General features: G+C 41.7%; 1 protein-coding gene across 1 annotated transcript in view; it reads left to right on the top strand.

Annotated features, from left to right (window-relative positions):
• KIF28P overlaps positions 1-22619 on the top strand; it is a 204065-nt gene that overhangs the window by 129539 nt on the left and 51907 nt on the right. The window contains exons 9-16 of the mRNA XM_006871283.1: positions 2673-2784; positions 5070-5137; positions 9449-9558; positions 10917-11038; positions 12925-13015; positions 13556-13610; positions 17430-17553; positions 21225-21369. Coding sequence (XP_006871345.1) covers positions 2673-2784; positions 5070-5137; positions 9449-9558; positions 10917-11038; positions 12925-13015; positions 13556-13610; positions 17430-17553; positions 21225-21369 — 827 coding nt within the window. The remainder of the gene's footprint in view (positions 1-2672; positions 2785-5069; positions 5138-9448; positions 9559-10916; positions 11039-12924; positions 13016-13555; positions 13611-17429; positions 17554-21224; positions 21370-22619) is intronic.

Genomic DNA, 22619 nt, shown 5'->3' on the forward strand with positions numbered 1-22619 from the left:
CTCAGCTTGAGAAATGCTGACCGTGTTCTTCCTTTTCGGTTTTCTAATTCTAAATCTTTGCATATTTTATTATAGTATTTGGTTTTATCTTCTTGAGCTGATCTTTGAAATTTTCTGTTCAGCTCTTGGACCTCTTCAATTCTTCCTGGGTTTATAATCTGTTAAATTGGTCAAAGTATAAATATAATGACTACTTTTTCTTCTTGGATTTCCAGTATATATATGTATTTTTATATAGAATTTAGTATTGTTATAAGTATCTTGATTCTATTTTTAACCCAAAAGACATTATAATTACTATTTTGTACAGTGTCTATTCATGTCTTGACATCTCCATTGTTTGTTATTCATTCCTTCTTGTATCTCAGAACTGTTAATCAAGAATTTCCATCTGTGAAATATATTTGCCTGATAGCAAACACTCAGTCTTTATTACATTGAAATGCTTTTATTTCATCCTCATTCTTGATAGATAATTTTTCTGGGTATAGAATTTGGATGAACAATATTTTCTTTCAGATCTTTAAGGATTGTTTTCTATTATTAGTTTAATGACTAGTTCCCTCAAGATAATCTGTTATTTTATCCCCAACTGCTTTTAAGCTCTTCTCTTTTGGGGTTTCACTAGTTTTACTATCCCTATATTTGAATGTGAATTTATTTTTATCTTTCTTGGTATTGTTTGACATTTATGACTCTGTAGATTAGTGATTTTCATCAGTTCTAGGAAATTATCAGCATTATCTCTCATACATTTCCTATGCTAATTCTCCCATTCCCCTTTTTCCTTCTGAAATGTCTGTTAAGCTCTGTTGAACCTTCTCACTCTTATTCCTGTGCCTATTAATTTTTTTTTCTTATTACCTATATCTGTGTCTCTGAAGTGTACTCTGGATAAATCCTTCTTCTTCGAACCTCTCTAGTTCTCTACTTCCAACTACTTGTCAAGTGCTGTGGAGTCTTTTCCAACTTATACTGACTTTGTATAGGGTTTTTAAGGCCATAAATATTTGTGGGAGAAGAAAGTCTCAACTTTCACCCACAGAGTGACTGGTGGACTTGAACCACTGACCTTTTGGGTCACAGTCCAGTGCACATCTTACAAAGCCACGAGCTATTCAATTGTAACTATAATAGGCTTTAAATTTATCATTAAACCCATCTGTCATGGATTGAATTGTGTCCCCCCCAAAACATATGTCAACTTAACAAGGCCATTATTCCCAGTATTGTGTGGTTGTCCTTTATTTTGTGATCTAATATAATTATCTTCCATTTTGTAATGTGTTAAAAACCTTGACCTCTATGTATTAACAAGGTAGAATTAGGCTATGATAATGACTCCTGGTATGACACTGTACCGTATACACTGGACTGTGAACCACAAGACCAGCAGATAAAATCCACCCATTATTCCTCAAAAACCCTCTTACAGGGTTGTTAGAGTCAGAACCAACTCAATGGTACTTAATTTTAAAAAAGAGGAGTAGGTTGTTTGTTATCCTAATGATACAGGGTTAGGGTGGGATGCAACACTCTTACTAAGGCCATGGCCTTGATCCAGTGTAAGGAGAATTTCCCTGGAGTGTGGCCTGCATCACTTTTTATCTTACAAGAAATAAATAGAGAGAGATGCAAGTGGAGCTAGGGACCTGACTAACCACCAAAGAAGAGCCAGGAACAGCGTGCAGCCTTTGAGCCCAGGTTCCTGTGCTAAGAATCTCTTAGACCCAGGGGAAGATTGATGCCAAGGTACATGGACATCTCCAAGGAACACCAGGCCCAAGACACTAAAAGATGGCAAGGGCTTTCTTTCCAAGCTGACACAGAGAGAAAAAGCCTGGTCCTAGATCTGGTGCTCTGGATTTGAACTTCTAGCCTCCTAAACTGTGACTGAATACTTTTGTTTGTTAAAGTCATTCACTTGTGGTATTTCTGTTATAGCAGCACTAGATAACTAAGACATCAACAATAATATTTTAAATTTCAATTACTGTATTTCTTCATTTTGAGAATATCACTTTATTTCTTTTCCAAATTTGCTAGGTTAATTTAGATATTTCTCTTCTCTATTTGTGATTATAATTTCTCATACATAAGGTTTCCTTCTCTCTTCTCTCTTTCCTGAATACCAGCTTTGCTTTCTTTGTAGTCTCCTGGATGGGTTGAGAATACGGCATTTATTTCTCATTCACTCTTACTGTGCGACTGATCAGACTTTATGGGAACTTCTTAGGCAGTGTGGGAGCAAAGGCATGAAAAGTACTTAAAAGCATTCCTCATACTCCTCTTTGGGATGCTAGGAATGTCATCCTTTCCCACTGATTTCAGTTCCATCCACACACAAATTTTCAGTAGCATGTAGTTTTTTTTTTAATTTTTTTTTTTTTTGCATGTAGTTTTTGCAATCAGGTTTCTCCTCATCATTTTTAGCGTGCTAGTTTCTCAGATCTGGGCTTCCTCTGATCAGTTATGTCTTCTCCAGGGCTGATTTCAATGAGGGAGTCAGCAGTTTGTATTGTTGAGCTTTTGTGTCTTTGTACAGAAGGTGTCTAGACTGTTACATACTATTTAGAGGTGATTTGAGAAGTGTTACTGACTTATCAACAGGGACAGCAATGTCTTTTTGATATATTTTAATTTTTATGTTCGGTATTTTCTTTTTCATCTAGTACTCTCGCTGATGCTGCCATGGGGAAGAAAGTCTTGCACATCCCCTACAGAGATTCTGTTTTGACCAAACTGCTCCAGTCAGCTCTGGGTGGCAATAGCAGAACTACATTGGTAAAATGATTTTCTTAAAACGTTTTAGACTGATTTGGCTGTTATTATTACTATCATTCTTGATAAACAACTAAAGTTGGCATTACGTACCATTTGCATTACACGTTCTTATATATTATCCCAGGATTCCTGGTACTCTCCCCACTATACTGTTCAAATGAAGTTTCTATGTGAATTTTTAAAGTTTTGATTATTTTCTGTAGTTTTAAGATTCTCTACAAAGAACATATTTATTTTATTATGAGAAAAAAACTAATAAAAATTTGAAAATATGACTAACAATGTTCTGCTAGTCTAAATTAGCAAGACTGGAAATCACTTTGTATCAGGCAAGAGACACCTGTTCAAGCTGAGGAGTGGTTGAATCTTGCCATCTAGGCAAATTCTCTGTATGCCATATTGGTTGTTTGCCAAAGGAGCACAATGTGGAATGTGCTCAAATCAGGGCTCTCTGCTTTTCAGCTTCAGCTGCAGGAAGGGACAAACTCGACAGACTCTAACTCTGGACTTGAGCTGTCTTTCAGTCTGCTGTCCTGGTTGGGATACTTATCATGGGGAACTGCACAATTCCCAGTAAAATACTTCCTTAAATAATAATATCATAATAAATACTATCCTGTAAACTTGCCTAACTAAATTTTAAATATATATTTTGGGTATTAAACCCTTATCGGATATATATATATATATATATATATATATCAGATATGGTTCATGTGTAAGATTTAATGTTGTTCAACCATTAACATTATTCACTTCCAAATTTTCCCGTTGCTCATAGCTTGCCTAACAATTTATAAATTATTCTTTTTAAAGTTCTTGTGGTTGTCAGTGTATCTCCCAAAACCTGGAGTAAAAAAGGATACATAAGGTACTCTCTGAGTGTTAGGCTATAAAATGAAATCTAGCAGATGTGTGAAGTCCCTTGAAAGACACAGGGTGACTCAACACCTGCAAGACTTGACAAAAACCTAACTGAAGGCATTGCAATGTTTTAAAAAAATGGAGGTGGGAAGAAGCAAATGAAAGAGAGTAACAGCAAGGCCAACACCCAAACTCTAGAGTTTTTATGGCATCAATCCCAGTTTCAGTACAAATACCTCAAAACCTCATTTTTTTAAAAAGTGGCATTACTAAAAACATTCATCTGAAAATACTGCTGTGATAATCAGAAGTAATATAAATGAATGAGCTTTCAGAACTGTACAGTTAAACATATGTAAAACATTAATCACCAGGTTCTGGTGCTCTGGACCATAGGTCTATGTCCCAGTATGTGGGCAGTTGCCACATTACCTCCCAGTCAGGATCAGTGACCCTGTTTTCTTTTAATTCATCCAAAAGTCTGTTCACAGATTTCAATTCTAGAATAACTAATCTAATAATCAGTCTTAAAATCATACAAATGAAGTGGTTACCTGTTGTGTTTACTGTCCTGCGAAAACACCTAGTGGAAGAATTCACTACTCAAAACATATAGTTAAGAGGATTAGGGGAGAGGAGCTCTCCTAAGTTAGAAAAAGTCTTCCCAACTTGTTCCTTCTCCTCATATTCATTAGGCTTTATCAAAGCAGAAAGTTGAAAAGCATTTTTGCAACCTTCAAGAAAAACATAGGGAGCAACATAAATTCCTAGATAAGGCTGGGCACAGAGAAATGTCTGGGTGTGTTCTGACCTCAAACACTTATAACTAGGTGTTCCTAGTTACACAAACATCCTTGACAAACACCTGAGTCTTCTCGGTCAGCATGCTCTCTTTCTCACACACACTATCAGGGCAGAGCATTCCATAAAGCTACATTCTTTTAACCATGTTATGCCAGTCTTAGTGAAAGCCATCCCCACAGTTGCCCAATAATGAAGAACTTTTGTTGTTGTTGCTGCTGTTAAGAATATACAAATTCAACAGTTTCTACACATACTATTTATAACACTGATTACATTCTTTGAATTGTACAGACATTCTCAAATGAACAACTTTTATTGATCTCTGCAAGGCTAGCATTCAACTGTCATTCAAACCCCTGAGTAAACCTTCTGTGGACCCCATACTGAGGAGCAGTGTTGTATCATGTTGAGCAGCACAGGCCTTACTCAGGAATGGGCTCAAGCCCTTGCTCTGCCAGTTATGACCCATGAGACTTCAAGCATATTATTTTCCCCTAAGTTTCAGTTTTCTGTCTAAATTATAAAATACAAAACTTTTCTATAAATGTGAGCCATTTAATAATAACAACAATAAACTCATATATAAAAAACAAAATCTGACAAGGATATCTTTATAGATAGCAGCCATAAGTCCAGCTGACATCTGCTATGAAGAAACTTTATCAACACTGAGATATGCTGAAAGGTATGTTTATGATCATTTCTTTTCTATTCTACAGTGGTTCTAAGTTCTAAAGCTGGTGAACTCTTACATTTGGTGGATGGGCATTTGGGTCCAATGGAAGATAGACTAATATGATATATGAGAAAGGAGCAAGTAAAACAAAGGAGAAGAACTGACAGAAGCTGGACTTCCCAAGTCTGTCACCCTGTCACTGAAGTCCTGGTGGGAGGGCAGGGTGGGCTCCAATCCCTGGCAGAGGCACAGATGCCAATCCAGACTATCTGTTTCCTTTATTTGCCGGCCGAATAGCCTGACCATCCTCAGAATTCTTCTTTAGTCCATGGGGCATGGGTAGTGAACAAATGAAGATGAACTCCTTAGTAATCAATGTAAGAGGCAACTCCTTAAACTCTAGACCATTTGCCTACCCTTCTTCTCCTGCATGCTGTGATACCAACCAAACCAAACCCATGGCTGACCATTCATTGTGATGCATGAGTGCAGAGTAGAAGTGTACCCCCATAGGGTTTTCAAGGCTGTGACCTCTTGGAAGAAGATCACAAGTCTTTTTTCTGAGTCACCTCTGGGTCTATGTGAATGCCAACCTTTCACTTATTAATACAGCACTTAACTCTGTACCACCGAAGAACTATGCCCTTTTGGTGGTTCTTTCATTGCTCATACTCTTCAGAGGAGGTCTGGAGGACACAGGTATCTTTTTGCCAAGAAGTGGTTCTCACTGCCAAGTCCCTTACATCTAACAGTGATCTGGGCAGGAGGCTCTCACTGGGCCATGTTCATGCTTTTCAAAGCAGGCATCTGAACCTTTTCCAAATGATAAAGGGTGTAGGCAGAGGGGAGTTCCTAGACATGGATTGAAACTCTACCACAGGGGCCACTACTCTTCCTTCCCATACCCAGGGCAGACAAAGAGAATCAGCCACTGCATCGGATTCAACTGCTATCAAGTATCCCGCTAGAACAGAGTAGAACTGCCACACAGGAGTTCCAAGGTGTGAAACTTAAAAACAACAACAATCTTTATAGAAGCAAACTACCACATCACAAAATGACTGGTAGAGTGAAACAACTGACCCTTTAGTTAGCAGCCACACTTAAGCGTTGAACCATACCAGGGCTCCTTTTCAGGTTTGATTGTTGTTGTCGTTAAGTGCCATTGAGTTGGTTCCGACTCACAGCGACCCAGTATAGGGTTTCCAAGGAGCTCCTAGTGAGTTTGAACCAGCAACCTTGCAGCTCAAACTGACCTTGCAGTCCAACACATTATCTTACAGCACCACACCAGGACTAAGAACTGGGAATTCTCCGTTAGCGTTTCAGATAACTACTCCCACCACTTGGAACACATGTGAAATGAAACTTATTTGCCAACCCTGATAACATTTTAGGTCTGTGAACTTAAGTATTGGACTGTACCCTGGCCCTAACAGTTATGTGGCCTGGGTAAAATATTGAACCTTTCTGACCCTAAGTTACCTTGAATTTTGAAGGTTTGTTGTTGGTTGTTGATGAGTGTCTTCAAGTCAGTTATGTTCCATAGTGACCCTGTATCTGAGGTATCTGAGAAAGCCTCATCTTTCTCCTGCAGAATGGCTGGTGGTCAGACCTTGTTGTTCACAGCCCAGTGTTTGTCATACAGAGTCACACAAGGAATGACACTTAATTCACAAAGTTGGGGTGAAGACATATGAGCTAACGTGTGAACTGTGCCTAGTGTAGAGCTGATGCTCAAAATGACATTCAGTAGGGTTCAAAGTCAGAATAGAAGAGAATGTGGTACAGAGCTGAACATCCACTAACTCCATCTCCCCTTGTTCCACCTTAAGACCCTAAGATTTGAAACAGCCATCTAAATCCTTTTATCGTCTACATAGTGCATAACCCTCCTTCTCCTGGATCATTACATAAAGTCAAAGCATCAGAACACTAAAGAGTTGGAAGTTCTATTAGAATGCTTCCCAACTTTCCAGTGTTCCCCAACCTTCCCCATTCAAGTATCCTAAATAGCAGGAAAAAGAACAGGAGCCAATTTTTTGACATTGCTTATTTTATCTTTTTTTTTTTGCTTCAATTTTTGCATTCTGAGTCAAAATGTCAATATCTGTTTTAATATTAAAAATTAAATTTTTCCTTAAAAAAAGAGTTATTATTATATCACCAAGTAATTGCCTCTCCTTTTGGTCTTTCTTTGAGTGAGAGCACCCCTTGTATTTTTTTTTTTTTTCTTAAATGTTTTATTGTGAATTATGTGATAGTTTACATGGGAGAACATTAGTTTTACATTCATTCTATCGTATATCATCTCATTGCCATGGTTACAATCCCCTCCATGCAATCCTTCCCCGTACCCCCCAGGTCTTCAGCACACAGTCGCTCTCCCTCTCTGGATCTAAAGTCTCCAGTTGCTCCATCGCTCCATGTCATCATCTCTGGCTTCATTTCAGGCATCACTGCTTCTCTGGGTAGGGTCCCGCTCTCTGCTCTTCTCCCTTGATGGTCCTAGGGACCTCCGCTACTAGACTGAAAAGTTAATCACTCCCCTCCTTGCTATAAAACATCTGCCTTTACATTTCCGACCCTCACAATCAGTCCTGATAACAATTATTCACTATTGTATCACAAGAGACCCATCTGCATTTCTTGCATCAGCCCCGCCTAGTCAGATTGAATACTACTCACTGGAGATTCTACCTTCCTCCAGGCCCCTTGGATCTAAGTTCCCTCTTGAAAGCTTGTAAGACAGTCACTTCTTGCCTTTGTAGCCATCCCCCCACCATTTTGGGTAGCCAATGTCCAAGTTGCCCATCCCTGTCTACTCTGTGTGTGGAGGGGGTGGGAATGATTTTTGCTGTAAGGACTTGTTCCCTCTTTTGAGCTACTGCTTCCATAGGTGTAGGTCAAGTTCATCAAATTGTATGAGAATACTTTTTTTTTTCCCCTCTTCTGTTTACTTCTGGTTGAGCTCTGATCATCCAGTCACTGAAGCCAGGATAAGTGGGTATTATCTGCAAGTGTGGGTGTTCTTATGCATATGCCCTCTCTTCTTATCAGCTGGACGCTTCACTCTCCACTCTAGTCCTCTGTGACTATGTCACTGACTCTGGGCCCAAGAGTCCCCAGGTCTTGCCATACTGCTGGCCAACCAGGTCTTCACCTGGGTTCACAGAAGTCTATTGAACATTGTAGGGCTTAGCTCACCACTTCATTGATGTTTTTCCCTCACTTCCCCTTATCAGTGACGAGCATGGTCACCAGTCAGAGCGTGTATTCCCATTGAGTCTTAGTCTTGGAAGGGGGTTTGCACTGAGGGGACCTGACCACTTGCCTTGATGTTTCCTGGGCAAGCAAGTTGCTTGTTCTTGTAGTAACAGTTGGTCTGTCTATGTTGTTTTATATTTTTCCTGTAGGTCTTTCTTTCAAGAAGTATATTCTGTTCTTCTAGCCACTCCAGGTTGGTCTGCTTGCACCCCTTGTATTGTAACCACAAATACTTTAGTTTTCATTCTTCCACTTCACTGTCTCAACATCATTTTATACAATAGATATATTCTTCCAATATCTAGTATAAGCTCAGGTCTTTAGATCAAATTTTGTCCTTGACAGTGTCTAGAGTATTCATTTTTTCCTTGCTTATCTAGATGCAAATCTGTGGTGAACAATTTTCACATAGTGTCTGAAAGAGAAAATAATATCTAGAAGTCTTGGGTTCTAATCCCAGATCTGCCACTGACTGTGATTTGGGGGAAGCCATGTAAATGCTTTGCTCCTTAATCTGTCCTGAAAGGAATGAACTTGCCAGATTTAAGGAACCCGGAGCTCTGGTAGCATAGTGGTTACAAATTGGGCTGCGAACTGCAAGGTCAGCAGTTCGAAACTACCAGTTGTTCTGTGGGAGAAAGATGAGGCTTTCTGCTCCCATAAAGATTTACAACATCGGAAACCCTGTACAGGGTCACTATGAGTCAGAACCGACTCCATGACACATAACCACCGACAACCAGTAGCATAGTGGGTTACATGTTGGGCTGCTAACCCAAGATCAGCCATTTGAATCCACCAGTGACTCCATGTAGAAAGATGAGGTTTTCTGCTCCTGTAAAGAATTACAACCTCTGAAACCCTATACAGGTCACTATGAGTCAGAACTGACTTAACAGTGTACAGCAGCAGCAGCAGGCTTGCCATATTTGGCCTATAAAAATCCAGAATTCCAAGTTAAATTTGACTTTTAGATAAAAAGTGGTTAATTGGGGAGAGGAGATCCCTTTTTCACTGACAGCACTAAATGTGTGCTCATCTTTGCTTAAAAAGAGCAAAGAAGATCCGGAACAAAGCAGTGGTGAACACCTGGAAGCTGATGAGAGAGTCCAGGACCGAGAACAACAAGCTTCTCCTTGGATGCAAGAGCTCCAGAATGGCAGGTAAATTCAGTTGGGAGTCAAGCTGAGGCTGAGCCAGGAATGAGAAGAAAGGATCTGACTTGGTTGATGCTTGGAGCTGGAGGCTGGAGGACCTCAAACTGCTCAACAAGGGGCGTGGGGGAGGAAAATCTTAGTGAGTGTTATGCCCAGTGTTCAAGGTCCCCAAAAACCACCCGAGGAATCGAAGCAGAAGCCGATGCAAGTGCACAAGGGTTGTTTTATTCAAGCTCGAGCCAGGTCTCTAACCTTAACCGACGCAGCAGAATAGGGATAGAGCCCCGAGCTCTCTGGTAGCGGGGTTTTTATAGATTTTTACAAACAGATTCGGGGGTCTTCTACCTAACTTCTCTAGGATTGGTTTACACTTAGTAAGGTACGAGATTACACAATTCGATTGGCCATTACCTATAGCTAGGATAGCTTCATTAGGGTAAGGAAGGCATTTGTTATGTTAGGACAGTTTAATTAGAGTAAGGAAGACATACATTATCTAGCCTTGGGTTTGTCAGGAGAGTTTATCTCTACTTTTATGGCTCATAGGGGAAGGGGATCATCTCCATCTGGTACTAACTGACCAGGCACATTCCTGAAACAGGGAGACGTGCTTTAGCCTAAGTAGAAAATGGAGTTTTCTTCTTAGGGTCCCACATGAGAATCTGTGGGGAACCCTATGGCAGGCCAGGGGAGCCTCTGAGGTCTACATTGAAAACATTTTGACCCTGTCCTTTAACACAGAGATAAATTGCCTACATGAGTCAAAAATAAAGTATTGAGCTTCATGCCCCCTTTTAATGGACCCAGTGCTCTAATTTCTCATGAATTGTTGCCTTTAAGTTAACACCAACTCATAAAGACCTTATGTACAACAGAACAAAGTTCTACATCCAGCAACATTGGAGTCGATCACTGAACTGTTGTGCAATCCATCATGCTGAGGATCTCTCTCACCCTCATTGGCTTCACCAAACATGTCATCCTCTTCCAGTCCAAACCAAGGGAACTGGGCAAGGCTTCCACTGACTAACTTTCAGAAGAAGATTGTGAGGCTTTACTTTTAGTCTGGAAGCTCTGCTGAAATCTATCCACCATGGATAACCCTACTGGTATTTGAAATCCCTGTGTCAGCTTCCTGCATCATGGCAACACACAAGCCATCACAGTACAACAAACGGACACACTGGTAGTCTGTTTTATGAATTAGAAGATGATACTATTCCTTGTGGAACTTTTAAAATAATGTGTTAATCACACATATATTCAGTTCATTTCCCCACTTCCACTGATAGCTCCATGTTTGGACTAAAATTGAGTGAAGACACATTACTTAGTTTATGCTTTGCCTTTAACACTCTCTCCAGAACAGCCACCGTATTACCTGGAAGAAAACCAGTGTGGGATTCACATCAGCCAGATGAGCTGGGCACACCGACTGGAGCAGGCTCGAGAAGAGTGGGGGCAGCAGTTTATAACCATTGTGCAGGTGAGCCTCATTCCTTCCTCATGGAAGCTGGCCACAAAACACGGCTACCCTCCTACATACCCACACACCCACACACAAGATCCTCCTGTTCCTTGATCTTTATCACATGATCTTTGTCACATCAGTGTGGGAAATAACCCTCTGCCTCACAATGTTCCTTTTCTTGGTTTGCTTTAGTCATCTGCTTGGTAAGAGGCACCAATAGAAAGACAGCAAAATCAAAGAATCATAATACTAAAGAGCTAGAGGTTATTCTAGAATGCCTCTGTCCAGTGCTTCTCAGCCTTCCCCACTCAAGTAACCTAAGTAACAGGAAAAGGAACATGAACCAGTTCTTTGAGCTGTTGTCAAGTGGATCATTTGGTGGGCATTTTCAATGAGTATGTAATATGTGGCATATCACATGGAGTCTCAGAGTGATGCAAACGGTTAACATAGTCACTATTACATAGTCACTGTTACTTACTAACTGAAAGGTGGAGGGTTGTAGTCCACCCAGAGGTGCCTGGGAAGAAAGATCTAGTTGATCTGCTTCTGAAAAACAAGCCATTTAAAACCCTATGATGCACAATCAACTCAACAACAACTGGTTCCAGTTTTGCTAGTACTGGCAGGTACCATGTGATTTATATTTCTGATGCAATTAGTGGGGAAAACAGCAGGGCACAGTACAGGACAGAGGTCTTGGCACACATTGATGAGGGAGGCTGAGGATCAAACTCAAGGCCTTTGGTAATTAAGAATTTGGGGAGAATTTGAAGAATATGAGTTGTCTTCTGGGAATCATATGGTGTATCTATCCTGGAATTTACTGCCAATATCAGATTAAAAATGGGCTGTGATGTAAATTTTGCCATATCAGTGTAGGAGATAACTCTCTGCCTTTCTCTCCACCACCACATTTCATGAGGTACTGAACAAATCGCCCAGTGGTGGTCCAGACCTTAAACCCCTGAGAATTATGAAGAAGGTCAGTCTGTATTCTGCATTTGTGAAGCCTAGAATAGATGTGAACCTCTAACAGTTAGCATGGGTAGGGTAGAAATCTTGGGTTCAAGAGACCAAATTAGGGTCCCAGGATTCTAATGATCTAATAAGTGTGGCCCAGGGTATATCCTCCAGTTAGAGCATGTTAAAGTCACATTCCATGTAAGGGGCAGCTGCACGTCAACTTCTAGCTGCAAAGGGTAAGTACACTTCTGAGTGCAAGAACACAGAATTCTGGGTTCTGCATGGACTGAGTCCATTAATGATTGGAAGGATTTTTATCCTCTCTATCAGAAATCATTTCAAGATTTACAAGTGTTCCACTTGCCTGCACAGTATATTCTGGTTTTATTTGACTCTCAATTCTCTCTCACTACAATACCAATAGTTACTTATGTTAAAGAACAAAATGAATTTAAGTAGCTAGGGGAGGGTTATGCAACATGTCATTTCTTGCTGTCAGTCTTTGGGTATCAAACTCGGCAGCCAGCAGGACTTTGGGAGAATGAGATGTAGGTTGACATGTTTAATAGAGAACAAGAAAAGGCTTACCTAGCTGGAGCACCAGACTGGGACATCCAGACAGTTGAGGAGGTAGGAGTCTGGTGGGGGTCAAAATAAAAGCAGAAGCAGATAAGGCAAGAACAGTTGGGAAGGAGAGGAGAAGGTTGGAGACTAGCAGTGTCTTGGAATAATCCTGTCCAGATAACCCACATCCCAACAGCTGGCCTTACAGAAGTCTCTCATCCTCACTTGTAGGCTACCCCAGGCCTCGCAGTGTTCCTCCTCTGGGTTTGCTTTAGCAGTCTGCTTGATAAGAGGCACCGGTAGAAAGGCAGCATTGTTCTCTTGAGTGTGCTGTCCTATCTGGTGGCAGCAGCCTCTCTCTTTCTCCCCAGAAGCAGCAGATGATGACAACCTTCCCTCACCTCCTCAACGTCAATGAGGACCCCCAGCTCACTGGCGTGCTCAAGTACTTCATTCATACTGGTATTGACTTGCTGTGATCTATGTCCACAAGGCTACACTTCTTGCTCCATGAGCATATTTCTTATTCCACACTTCTGTGATTTCTGAGGAGGGGGTCATTCTTTTAAATTATTCATTGAGCTAAATGAATTCTGAATACATTGGGATACAGCATTCAATATTGTAGTAACAGCTGGCTTTCCTCACCCCAGTCACTATGCAAACCCAAGACAGGTGGACTCTGGGAAGGATGGACTGACTGTTCCCAGGGTCAGTCACTTGACAGAAGCAAAGGTGCTGTCACTGTGTCCTAAGGTCCAGGTTCAAAGGTTCTTCTTCCACAATTCACATGAAGCTGAAGGAATTTTAAAGAAAGTTAGGAATACCACCATATGGGCAGAAAATGCAATAATTATCCATAAAGGAAGGCAATGTCCAAGTACTACTATGAATAAAAATTCATAAGATCCTTCACATGATCCTGTTGGAAATAAATATCAAGCATATTAATTAGGTCAGGTCTTAATTTTTTTGAAAATATTTCATTTCCATTTTTTACAGGTTCATGTGATGCTGGTCAGGCTGCTTCAAATGCTATCACACTTCAAGGTCTGGGGTAAGTTTCTATGAATCTCAATTTTTGTCCAACATTAGAGCATTATGACTACTCAGGTTGATGAGCTTCTCACAGGTCATCTAGTTATCATCAGGCCAGACCACAAATCCTCTGGACAACTGAGAGTAAAACAGTTGCTAAACTTCCTCCATGACCTGCTCTAATGCACATCTAACAAAACTGCCAAGGGCGTTTCCCTCTAACTGAAATCTATGCTTCCTTGGCTCTTGGGAGAAGAGGGGAAGTCATTTGCTAGACTCTGTATGCCAATTCCTCACAAGCAAATTCAAGCAGATCTGGTGGATAAATGAAGAGAGTAAATGACAACCCCACCACAGGAAGCAGAATGTCTTTTATGATCTTATGGCTAAGGCAAAAGCATCCTTGATCTCTGACTAGGTCATTCACTGACTGGATTAATAGAGAGTGGAGAAGTTGGCGGTGGAGGGGGGTTGATCTCCCTCTCAAGGGACTCTTTCCTCAGAAGTTTCTTACAGGAGTTCCTGTGAAACCCTGTGAAGGGTTCATAAAACCAGAGCTGGATGTAGGGGGAAGGAAGAGTATAGTGAGAGACATTGCTCCAGGGTCCTCTTTTCTCCAAGTACAGTTGCCCCCTGACTGCCCTCAGGCTTCCAATCAGCAAAGTACAGTCTGCTCTTACTGTCCTGTCTTGTCCTTCATGTATCTCAGGCTGCCCAGAGTCAAAGTGCATAGGTCTGTGGGAGGGGCCATGCAAAGGGATAGTGCTGAATGAGGGGCTGTTTGGCACTGTCTCACCGTGGGCCACTTCACCCTGCACTGCCAGCTTCCAATGTGTGCTCTTTGCAGATCACTTCCTGTGAGGACTCTTCTATGTCCAGTGTTGAGCTGAGATGAAAACCTTTTTCACAAGACCCTAGGCCCCATGTAAACAAGGGATTTGGCAGGATATGTATCTTAACATCCAGAGCATTCCACAGCAGCCAAGGAGTACAAGAATATTGTTGTTTTTTTAATGTTTTATTGTGAATCATGTGATAGTTTACATGGAAGAGCATTAGCTTTACATTCATCCTATCATATATCATTTCATTGCCATGGTTACAATCCCCTCCATGCATCATCACCCAACCACAGGGTATACCCTGCAAGCCTGCCCCCTGGTCATCAGCACACAGCTCCTCTCCCTCTCTGGGTCTAAAGTCTCCAGCTGCTCCATCTTAACACGTCATCATCTCTGTCTCCATCTCTGGCATCACTGCTTCTCTGGGTAGTGTCCTGCTCTCTGCTTTTCTCCTTTGATGGTCCCAAGGACCACCGCTCCTAGACTAAAAAGTTAATCACTCCCCTCCTTGCTACAAAATGTCTACCTTTACATTTCCAACCCTCACAATCAGTCCTGATAACAATTATTCACTATTGTATCACAAGAGACCTATCCAAGAATATTCTTGAATAACTGAAGTGGGGCTAAAACTTGCCCAGTGAAGGAGGCTTCCTGCAGAGCCTCTGCATTGCATAAGACCATAGGTGGAATCCCGAACCCCATCCAGAACCTTCTGAGGTGAGAAATCTCCACTTGAAAGGACAAGCAGGCCAGCCTGGAGTGGCTAGAAGAGAAAAAGATACTTCTTGAAAGAAAGACTGACAGGAAAAATACAAAACAATAATGGCAGTTTGACTGACTACTATAAGAACAAGCAATTTGCACAGCCAGGAGACACCAAGGCAAGTGGTCAGGTTGCCTCAGGGCAAACCCCATTCCAAGACTAAGACTCAAGGAGAATACACAAGTAGACATGTGGTCTGACTGGTGACCACGTTGGTCACCGATAAGGGGAAGTGAAGGAAAAACAGCAATGAAGCTGTAAGCTAAGTCTTACCATGTTCAATAGACTCCTGTGAACCTAGGTGGAAACCTGGTTGGCCAACAGTATGGCAAGACCTGGGAACTCCTGGGCCCAGAGTCAGGAACACAGCCACAGAGGACTAGAGTGAAGAGTGAAGCATCCAGCTAATAAGAAGCAAGGGGATATGCACAAGAACACCCCACTTGACCTGGCTTCAATGGCTGGGTGATCAGAACTCAGCTAGAAAAAGAAAGAAGAGGAAAAAATGAGTAACCCACTACAATTTGATGAACTTTATCTATGCTTATGGATGTAGCAGCTCAAAAAAGGGAACAAATCTTTACAGCGAGGATCATTCCCACTTCCTCAGTACACATGGTAGATAGGGTTGAGCAACTTGGACATTGGCTACCCCAAATTGGGGGCTACATAAGCAAGAAGTGACTGGCTTACAATCTTTCAAGAGGGAGCCTAGATCCAGAGGGTGCCGGAGAAGGTAGAATCTCCACTGAATAGTATCCAATCTGTCTGGGTGAGATTGATGAAAGGAGATGGGGCTAGCTCTTATGTGGCACAATAGTGAATAATTACTATCAAGACTGACTGTGAGGGTTGGAAATGTCAAGGTAGATGTTTTGTAGCAAAAGGAGGTGAGTGGTTGACTTTGCAGTCCAGGAGTGGAGGTCCCTGGGACCATCAAGGGAGAAGAGTGGAGTACCGAATCCTACCCAGAGAAACAATGACGCCAGAGATGGAGGCAGAGAGGATGACATGGAGAGATGGAGCAGCTGGAGACTCTGGACCCAGAGAGGGAGAGGGGCTTTGTTCTGAAGACTGAGGGGCAGGCTTGTGGGGTATATCTTTTGGTTGTTTCATGATGCATGGAGGGGATTGTAACCATGGCAATGAAATGATATATGATAGGGTGACTGTAAAGTTAATGTTCTCCCATGTAAACTATCACATAATTCACAATAAAACATTAAAAAAAATTTTTTTATTAAGGAAATAAAAGCTTGTTGGCAGGTGCACAAAGTGTATTGTAAAGCAGAAGCAAGGAGATTGTTGAAAATTGATGTATTTGTCTTTTCTAAGAGTTTATTAAAATAAATTCTACAGCAAAAAAAATTTTTTTTTAATTCCAAAGCAATAAAGGAGTCCTAGTGTGGCACTGTGGGTTAATGTGCCAGACTGCAAAGTCGTTTGAACTGCAAGGTCGGCAGTTCAAGTTCACCAGTTGCTCCTTGGAAACTCTATACAGGGTCGGTATGGGTCGGAACCGACTCAACAACACTTAAAAACAACAACAACAAAGCTGTAAAGAAGCTGGTATTCAGGGAAAAACAAGAGATAGGTGATCTGACACCTCTGACTTCCAGTCCCAAATCTTATATAACATATGAATTTATGTAGATGTAGATCCAGAAACAGGCCTAACTTCTTTCTGATAAGAAAGTTTCCATATTAAGCTGTAGCCCCAAGAATATCTTGTCTGACTTCTTTGATTATTTTCTTTTCATTGTCCCCACCACCCAATCCCTCTACACTACATCTGAGGGCTCTAACAAGTGTCTCTGAGACTGCTGGCAGACTCAGATGGTGTTTGTTCCATAAATAAATTGCTGAGTATCTCCCAACTCCGCATGCTCCTTAATGGCAGGGTCTTTCTGTCCCATTGACTATAAGCTACAGCACACAGGAGGACCCCAGCAAATACGCCAAACGATCCTTCAGTACCTGTGTTGTTGTTAAGTGCTGTCAAGTAAATTTAAATCCTGTATAGGGTTTCTAAAGAGTGGCTGGTGAGTTTGAACCATCGACCTTGAAGTTCAAACAGACCTTGTGGTTGAGTACTTATCCTATAGTGCCACACCAGGACTCCAGCAGCTATAAGTCTTAATTAATTACAAAAATGAGAAAGAACAATTAAAACCATTCACTAAAATTCTCATTTCCTTAATAACTTAGACTAACTCTTCTGTCTTTTTAGAATTTCAGATAAACATGCTTCCTTCACAAATTTGGATGGTAATGTTACAGTAACTCCACACAGCAAATGCAAAGTTGTTATTAATGGAGTGCCGATCACAACGAAGACAAAGCTACAGCATTTGGTAAACTTTCCTGTGGGGCCACAAAGTGTAATAAAAGCCAAACTGAGCATCAGGACAGGAAGTCCCTGTGGTTGTGACACATGAGACATCTAAGGGTGCTCACTACACATGTGTACCTCTGCCCCAGCACTATGGTAACCACATGATTTCTTCCTTACATCATAGAGAGGCAGATGTAGGAGTCAGGAGATCTGCTGTCACCTGGACCTCACCTAGAAAACAAAGGGGTGCACCAGATCTTCTCGAATACTCCAGCAACTGTGACCTTATATGACATTTTAGATTTAAAAAAAAAAAAAAAAACTGTCATTGAGAGGAACTGTCAGCCCTAAAAATTGCAGACATTGGTCTCCCTTCATCTCCTCTTACTAGTCTATCCAAGTCTCCATCCCCTCAGGGTCCCTAACTAGCTTTCCTGCAGGCTCTCATCCTCTCCAATCTAATATCCACATGTAGCCAAACAGAGCCTTGTAGAAATGCAAATGGACTTAGTTCATTAGTTCACTTCCTTTCTAAAAGTCATTCAGTGACCTCCACTTTAGAACAAGATCCCACCAGGGCCTGCATAACCTACCACCTTCTCCAGTCTTCCCTGGATCTCTGGCCAACATGCTCACCTTTTCCACTGACTTTCTTCTTTCTTCAAACACTCAGTTTACAGTTGTCTTTTCTACATTACCAACACTTACTGCTGAAGACATTTCAATTTACATATTACATCTTTGAAGAAGATTTCTCTAATCCCCAATCTGAATCAGGCCCTTTGTACATTTGATTGAAGGAGCCCTGGTGACAGGATGGTTAAGGAGCTCTGGTAGCATAGTGGCTGCTAATCTCCCGGTCAGCAGTTTGAAACTACCAGCTGTTCCGTGGGAGAAAGATGAGGGCTTCTGCTCCTATAAAGATTTACAGCCTTAGAAACGCTGTACAGGGTTGCTATGAGTTGGAACTGACTCCACAGCACATAACAACAAGTGCTAGCTCAGCTACTAGCCAAAGACAGCAGTTCAAACATACCAGTTGCTCCGTGAGAGAAAGATGTGGCAATCTGTTCCTGTAAAGAGTTAAAACGTTCGAAACCCTATGGGGCAGTTCTGTTGTGTCCTGTAGCGTTGCTATGAGTTGGGATCAACTCAATGGCAATGGGTTTTTGGTTTTTAATATATGACTGAAACACCAGTACTTCTCCCTCACAGCAATTTAATTAACAGTTTGCACTTACATAGTTAACTCATAAAACCTTTAACGGAAATGCTCAGTGTGTGGAGTAAATGAAGAAATACATGACAGCAGATCTGCAAAAGCAAGGTAACACTCTTCCCTCCTCCTTCATGGACATTTCTTGGGTTGGGGCAGGAGGAAGGGTTCATGAGGGAATAATATTTCTCCTTCTTTTATTTATCTTTAATATACAGAAATTCATTCTCTTACAGTTTAGGAGGCTACAAGTCCAAATGCAGAGCACCATTTCTGGAGACGTGTCCTTGTTTCCATTCAGCCTTCCTAGGAGAGCTCCATATAGGTCTTGGCATCAATCTTTCCCAGAATCTAAGAGTTTCACTGTGAGGGACCCTAGAGCCAAAAGACACACTCTGCTACTGGCTCTTCTTTCTTGGTGGTAGAAGGTTCCTCCTTCTCTGCTCACTTGTCTCTCCTTTTATCTCTTGTAAGACAAAAGGTGTTGCAGGCCACACTCCTGGGAAACCCCTTTACAATAGATCAGAGTTGTGATAGGATCAAGGGTATTTCAGTCCACCTTTAACCCTCTAATTAGCTTAGAACATTGGATCACATCCTGGGGCATCATCACATTACTGCCATAGCACATCATTAAACAACTGCCAAACCCTGAGAATCATGACCTAGTCAAGTTAACACATAGTTTGGGGGGCCACAGTTTAGACTGAGATTGTCCACACTTTAGTTCCCAAAATTCATGTCCTTGCTACATTTAAAACACTTTCACCCCACTACATTATCCCAAAAGTCTTGAAGAAATTTGGCATCATCTTTGAGTCTAGAATACAAGTTATCTGCTTCCAAATGCAATGGTGGATCAGGCAAGATGTAAACATTTCCATTATAAATGGGAGCAATTGGAAGGAAAGAGGGAATAATGGGCACCAAGCAAGTTAAAAACCCAGCAAAAACAATTTACATTAGGTTTCTAGTCTTGAAAAGAAACTTCTGTTCTCTGAGACCATTTGGGCAACGGCTCTGCCTTCCAGACTATGAGTGTTGACTGGAATGGTAACTCTGCTCCTTGAGCAGCCCCTTTCTCTTAGTCAATCTGAATGGATTCCCTTGTCCCTTGCAGGCCCCATTCTTCTGCCCCCTCAGCTTTGGACAAAGGTCCCATCTTAATACTCTGTAACTGAGTTGGTGAAGAGATCCAACTCTTTGAAATTTAGGAAACCATGACTCCACCCTTAGAAGCTTCAGAGGTAGACGTACCTTTTGGGCGGGGGGCGGGGAGCAGCTCTGCTTCTCCTCTCTTCAGCTTCTTCAAGGTCTCTAACAGAGGACAGTCTGGCCTCTGCTCTGCTTGAGCAAGTGTTACAAAGCTCTTTGATGTTGCTGTTGTTGTTCTTTAGCTCTACTGATAATGCCATACTCCACCAATAAGCATTGACCTGAAGACACTCAGTTATCTAGTTCCATGGATCAAAGAGTCTAACTACTAACAAGTGCCCAGAGACATCTTACTCTACCAGGAAGCCTCATACATAAAGGCACTCAGCTCTCTTGCTCCATGGGTTGGCTCCCATGCTGTCTTGTGTAGGTTTTCTGGTTCAGCTGCAGTAGTTTCTCTGCCACTGCTTTTCACCATCTGTGCTGTCTCTGGTGCTATGGTTCTCATCGTTTCCTTCTAAACCCTCATCAAAATTGCCTTTGGCATCCATAATTTCACCAACAACAGCTCTACAAGGCAATGTAGGCTTTTATTGTTAGGTAGTTTAGTACTCTTCCAGCCTCTACTCATTGCACAATTCCAAAAACTCATCCATGTGGTAAGTATCTGTTACAATACCAATCCACTTTAGGAAAGAACATTTCTTAGATCCTCTTAACAAGGGTGGAGTCCTAGTGTGGGTGGCACTGTGGGATAAAGCACTGGCCCACACAGTTGGTTTGAACCATAAGGTCAGAGGTTCAAACTCATCAGCTGCTCCTTGGAAACCCTATCCAGGGTTGCTAGGAGTCAGAATGGACTCGACAGCACTTAACAACAACAATTAAACAAGGCTAGGCTGGGCTTGGGACTTTGGTTCCTTCCTGAAGCAAGGTTGACCTCACATCTTTCTGACCCTGGGGTCTAATGTGAGAGCAGCATCTTCCCCATGAGTGTGCCATCCCCTCACCCCAAACACACATCTCCACCCCTACCTGCCATGGGGTTGGTCCTGGGCTCCTAGTGACCCCATACACAACAGGATTGGACCCTGTGGTCCTGTTTTAATTGGGTGATTTGGGGAGTAGATTATCATGCCTTTGTTCCTAGTCTGCCTCAATCTGGAAGCTCTGCTGAAACAGCCTAAGCATCATAGCACCATGCAAGCCTCCAGTGACAGATGGGTGATAGCTATGCATGAGGTGCGCTGGTCAGGAACTGAACCCAGATCTCCCACATGGAAAGTAAGGATTCTGCTACTGCCTCCATTCTCCCACAGGACCGCATTATTTTGGGATCCAACAGTGCCTACCTCTACATTGGGTTTCCTTCTGAGCGAGGCAGTGAGGACTTGAGCAGATTTGATTATGACTTTTTCCAGCTGGAGAGAGCAGCTGCAGAGGGCATGAGTGTGGACAAGCTCGGTGAGTGGCCTGGTGTTTTGCCCTTGGCATTTTTGTGTGCTGATCTGAAAGCAACTGCTTTCACTATGTGCTGTTCTGCTTTCCTTAAGAAAATAATCATTTGGAGGGGTCAAAATATAATTTTTGGAAAGCTAAAATATTGTTCCCACACAAATACATAGTGAACACATTATGGTTTAACACATTATTGGTTTAACTGATTAACCCAGTTACCTCATGGTGGTGGTAATGTGCCGTGGAGTTGGTTTTGACTCACAGCGACCCTGTATAGGGTTTCCAAGGCTGTAAATATTTATGGCAGCAGAAAGCCTCATCTTTCTCCCATGGAATGGTTGGTAGTTTCGAACTGCTGACCTTGAGGTTAGCAGCCCAACCCATAGCCACCAAACTACCAGAGCTCCTTAGTTACCTCATAGATGAGGGTAAAGCTGATTCAGAGGGGAACAGAAGAGACAGACAGGTTTATGTAAAGCAAATGGAAGGAAGAAAGAATGCTGATATGAGTGCCAAGTCAGACAAAGCTAATTAATGGTCTTTGGGGCAATAATCTTTTAGTGGACAAAAATATCATTTGTAATTTGCCAGTCTTCTACAAATTAGTATCTAATGTCTCTGCTTGGACCTAATTAATAGCAAAGTAGAATATTTGGGTGGCACAAATAGTTAATACATTTGGCTGCTAACCAAAGGGTTGAAGTTTCATATTCACCCAGAGGTGACTTGGAGAAAGACCTGATGATCTACTTCTGAAAAATCAGCTATTGAAAACCCTATGGAGTGTAGTTCTACTCTGACATGCATGAGATTGCCATGGTCAGCATCAACTAGACAGCAACTGGGTTTCCCCCCAGTAGTAAATAATAAGGCCACAATGGTATGTTCCTCATAGGAATTAAAGATTGCCTACATGCTGGGTTATGACAGTTAAAGGATAGTCATCCTTTTGCCTAATGTCCATGCTTTATCATTTTTCTTGGCAGCTCTCTTTTTACACTTGAAACCTGTGGTCATCATAGGTAAAATTCCTACTGCATCTTGGCCAGGAAGTCAGTAGTTGTCAGCTTATGCTCAGTTATGCTCTGGTCTAGTTCCTTGGAGCCTGTTGCCATGCAGGAAGACATTTTATGGGTAATTCTTAATTTTGAAATAGCTTCTTGATCCTTCCAAGACACTAAATTCACTCAGATTTCTCAGTTTTAACATTTTACTATATTTGTTCTACTTTCTATATAAAACATATGTGTGTATAT

Source organism: Chrysochloris asiatica, unplaced genomic scaffold (genome assembly GCF_000296735.1).
Source record: "Chrysochloris asiatica unplaced genomic scaffold, ChrAsi1.0 scaffold00165, whole genome shotgun sequence".
Lineage (NCBI taxonomy): Eukaryota > Metazoa > Chordata > Mammalia > Afrosoricida > Chrysochloridae > Chrysochloris > Chrysochloris asiatica.